The 3,969-nt window shown below is 35.8% G+C and overlaps 1 protein-coding gene across 1 annotated transcript; it reads left to right on the top strand.

Moving 5' to 3' along the window:
- The first annotated feature begins 355 nt into the window (after positions 1-355).
- LOC107764709 (putative pectinesterase/pectinesterase inhibitor 51) lies at positions 356-3,694 on the top strand. Its single transcript, XM_016583312.2, has 2 exons — positions 356-1,413; positions 2,919-3,694. Exons 1-2 carry the CDS (start codon positions 495-497, stop codon positions 3,605-3,607), a joined length of 1,608 nt encoding a protein of 535 aa, XP_016438798.2. The 5' UTR covers positions 356-494; the 3' UTR covers positions 3,608-3,694.
- The last annotated feature ends 275 nt before the right edge of the window (positions 3,695-3,969 follow it).

Here is a 3,969-nt window from a genome sequence, read left to right as displayed (position 1 = left end):
ACGGAGTTTAAGAAAAAAATGAAAACTTTTTGAATTTATGGTCCTAAACAATTCAAAAAGAGGACCCAGAGTATTTATGTGGTTATAAAAGCTTATCATTAAGGGTAAAATTGTAAATTTAAGCAAAATTATTTCCAAATTTAAAAAAAAGATCATTCTTTTTTAAAGGAACCAAAAAAAATAGATTCACATAAAGTGAAAGGGAGGGAGGGAGCAGTAAACGACTTTCAAAAGTATAAATTCGACTTCATTTTTATAAACGTATTGTGTAAAGTATATTCCACACTTATTGACTTACCATATATCTTATGGGACAAAGAAGAATTGACTTATCATATTTTAACTTCGTTTTGTAACGAAACCCCAACAGCGAACTCATTAACCATGCAGAAAAGAAAACCTATTAAAACCCCATGTGAATTATCTTCACATACCCAAACCAAACCATGATATAGTAATTACACATAAAATTTAGTCCTCTTCATTTCAACTCAATGGCTTCTCATTTCTCCCTATTATTCCTCTTCTTCTTCTCTTTCTCTTTCTCTTCCTCCATTTCTCAGCCTCCTTCGCCATCTCCAAATATTCCTATTGAAATCCAAGGAGCTTGCAAAGCCTCACGCGACCCACCAACATGCGAAGCCTCAATATTAACCGACCCGTCAAATCTAACACCCGTTCAAATCATCCTCTCCGCATTGGCCGTCTCTTCTCAAAACCTCACGAACGCTCGATCAATGGTGAAAAAACTCCTCGACACCTCCGCCGGCAACGTGAACCTCACCGTCGCCGCAAAAAATTGTCTTCTGGGATTCAACTATTCCGCGTACAGGCACAATCTAACGGCTGTCGCGTTGCCACGTGGCGGAATCAAGGACGCTCGTGCATGGATGAGCGCTGCCTTAGGGTACCAAATTGGCTGTTCCTCCAATTTACTCAAAGTAAATGAAACAATTCAAGTGGCCAAAACGTTAGAGGTAATGAATAAGTTAATTAATTTCACTACAAATGCGTTGTGGATGACGGTGAATTATGATATTCACGGGAATGAAACCGGGTTATGGGGCCCACCCAAAACAGAGCGCGACGGGTTCTGGGAATCCGGGTCCGGATCCGGGTTTGAGTTTAAAGGTGCTGTGCCGTCGGGTTTGAACCCGAATGTGACGGTTTGTAAAGCGGGTGGTTGTGACTATAAGATGGTGCAAGAGGCGGTGAATGCGACGCCGGATAATTTAGGACCCGGGAAGTTTGTGATATGGATCAAAGCCGGGTTGTATGATGAGATAGTTCGGGTCCCGTTGGAGAAGAGGAATGTGGTATTTTTGGGTGATGGCATGGGTAAAACCGTCATTACGGGTTCGTTGAGTGTTGGCCTCGCGCCTGGAATGACGACTTATGAATCTGCCACCGTTGGTAAGTAATTACAGTTAATTTCTATTGCATTTTATCTCTTTTATTTCCTTGTTTAAAATGATGAGTAATTTTTTTAAAGATTTAAGTCGTGTGTATTGAAATGTAAAAAAAAGTTATACTGCTAACACAATTTAATTAGCTATAATAGATAATTACTCTATTTTATCTGTAATTGAAGATCAACTTAATCTAATAGCGTAAAATAATTATACGGTAAGAGAGCACAAACTAAAACTCTTCTTATAATTAAGGACGGCCAGAATTATTAGAAGCAACCAAATGGAATTGTAGTTTTTATCTTGTCTCTTTGTTGTTGTCGTACTGTGTTGTTACATTCAACGGTGATAAGCTTTGGCTAAAATATCTCTTCCTTTCATCAGTCATTGTTTTACATAATTTATAGTTTACTAAAAGAAATTTAAAACACAAAAGACTTTCTTTATAGAAATGTGGTTGCTTTTAATTTTTCATAAATGAGAAAAACCATACTTAGGAAGATGCTATAATATCAAGAAAGGATTTAAGTTGTAGTATCTATTAAACAAATATTTATACTACAATGTAAGTTGACCTTTTATAGAAGATTGCTTTCTTATCTTTTAAGTGATCTTTTAAGTGAGTTGATGGTGTATTTTTATTTTTTTTTTAAATTTTACTGCATAGAATTTGTACTCAAAAAGAAAATAGCATCACCTTCAAATTTTATTAGATACAGTACCTCTAATTATTTATTTAGTGAAGGTACTAAACTTGGTCCAAACTAAATATTGGGGTAAAGGCATTTGGATTTATTTAGTTACTTTATTATAATGATCCATTATATATTTATGGGTTGGAAGGAAAGAAAACTTGATGTAATAAATTAATAGAAGAGCTTTTTCATCAAATTAAGTACTCCCTCCATTTCATATTATATGAGGTACTTTCCTTTTTAGTCTGTTCCAAAATAAATGACACATTTCTAAATTTAGAAATAATTCAACTTTAAACTTTCATATTACCCTTAATGAGAAGCTTTTATAACCACACAAATGTCATGACCCCACAAAACTTTTATCCCTTAAACTTTTAAGGCCACAAGTTTCAAAAGTCTTTTTTTTTCTTAAACTCTGTGCCAAGTCAAACTACCTCATCTAAATTGAAACGGAGGGAGTACATTTTTTCGACTATTATTTTGAGAGCGGCTATACAATGTCATTTTGAGTTTGGACTAAAAGCACCACTCAGTTTTAAAATCATTCTATATTTTATATAGAAATGATTGCAATTTTTTTCTTCTCAAAGTCATGAAGTATTACACCAATAGCTCATATTACTTGATAATCCTTTGGTGGTTGAGTTCTTTTTATAAGGTAGGAGTAAGCTCTTAGTACACATTACTCTCCTTCTGGTACTATAGGAGTTAGGTCATCGTACACATTACCCTCCCACTTATGGGATTACAATGGGTGAATCGTTGTTGTTGTTGTTAGTTGAAATCTTCTGACGAGCATTTTCTAAAACAGGAGTAAGTGGAGATGGATTCATGGCCAGTGGCCTAACAATCCAAAACACAGCAGGTATTGGAGCTGGACAAGCTGTAGCCTTTCGATCCGATAGCGATCTTTCCATAATCCAAAATTGCGAGTTCCTCGGCAATCAAGACACCCTCTACACCCAATCTTTACGCCAATACTACAAATCATGTCGCGTTCAAGGTAACGTAGACTTCATTTTTGGTAACGCAGCTGCATTTTTCCAGGATTGTGACATTCTAGTCGCGCCTCGATTACTCAATCCAGAAAAGGGTGAGAAAAATGCAGTAACAGCACAAGGTAGACTAGATCCCGGACAATCAACTGGATACGTGTTCCAAAATTGTTCAATTAATGGAACTGAAGAATACATGACTTTATACCATAGTAACCCTAAAGTGCATCAAAGTTTTCTTGGAAGGCCATGGAAAGAGTACTCGAGGACGGTTTTTGTAAATAGTAATTTGGAGGTTTTGATTAATCCCGAAGGTTGGATGCCTTGGAATGGCGAGTTTGCTTTGGCTACACTTTACTATGGTGAATTTAATAATACTGGTGCTGGGGCTAATATAACAGGGAGGGTGACCTGGAGTAGTCAAATTCCAGCTGAACATGTTAATTCTTACTCAGTTGAGAATTTCATTCAAGGTGATAAGTGGATACCTCCATCTTCTTGTTAATAAAGATATCAACTACTCTTCTCTAGAGATTGGACATGTAAACTACAGATTTATCAAACTTATTGAATACTGAAATTATTTTTAGTATGAGCTCAAAGTGAATTTATGGTACCAACTTCCAAAAGTAATTACTGTTTGCCGATGTATAAATTTTTCAAACGTATTGAATTAAAGGAAAGATCTTCGCCTGGTTCGAATCACCCTAAATGAAAAGTGGACAAATGAGATGCAAAAATATATTATAAATTTGCAAAATATATCATAAATGTAGAATTCTAAAAATAGGTGAAGGGGGAAAGTAAAGACCAAAGAACGAAAGACAATAAGGGCCGTACAAAACCAGAGGTAGCGTTAAGGGGGTA

Source organism: Nicotiana tabacum, chromosome 13, assembly GCF_000715075.1.
Source record: "Nicotiana tabacum cultivar K326 chromosome 13, ASM71507v2, whole genome shotgun sequence".
Lineage (NCBI taxonomy): Eukaryota > Viridiplantae > Streptophyta > Magnoliopsida > Solanales > Solanaceae > Nicotiana > Nicotiana tabacum.
This window is presented reverse-complemented; position numbering and strand designations above follow the sequence as displayed.

What these genes read in the sequence shown, in the direction of transcription:
- LOC107764709 (XM_016583312.2), top strand. Translation starts at nt 495, where the DNA reads ATGGCTTCTCATTTCTCCCTATTATTCCTCTTCTTCTTCTCTTTCTCT. An exon ending in TTATGAATCTGCCACCGTTG is followed by an intron (nt 1,414 to 2,918) that starts GTAAGTAATTAC and finishes TTTCTAAAACAG; the next exon opens with GAGTAAGTGGAGATGGATTC.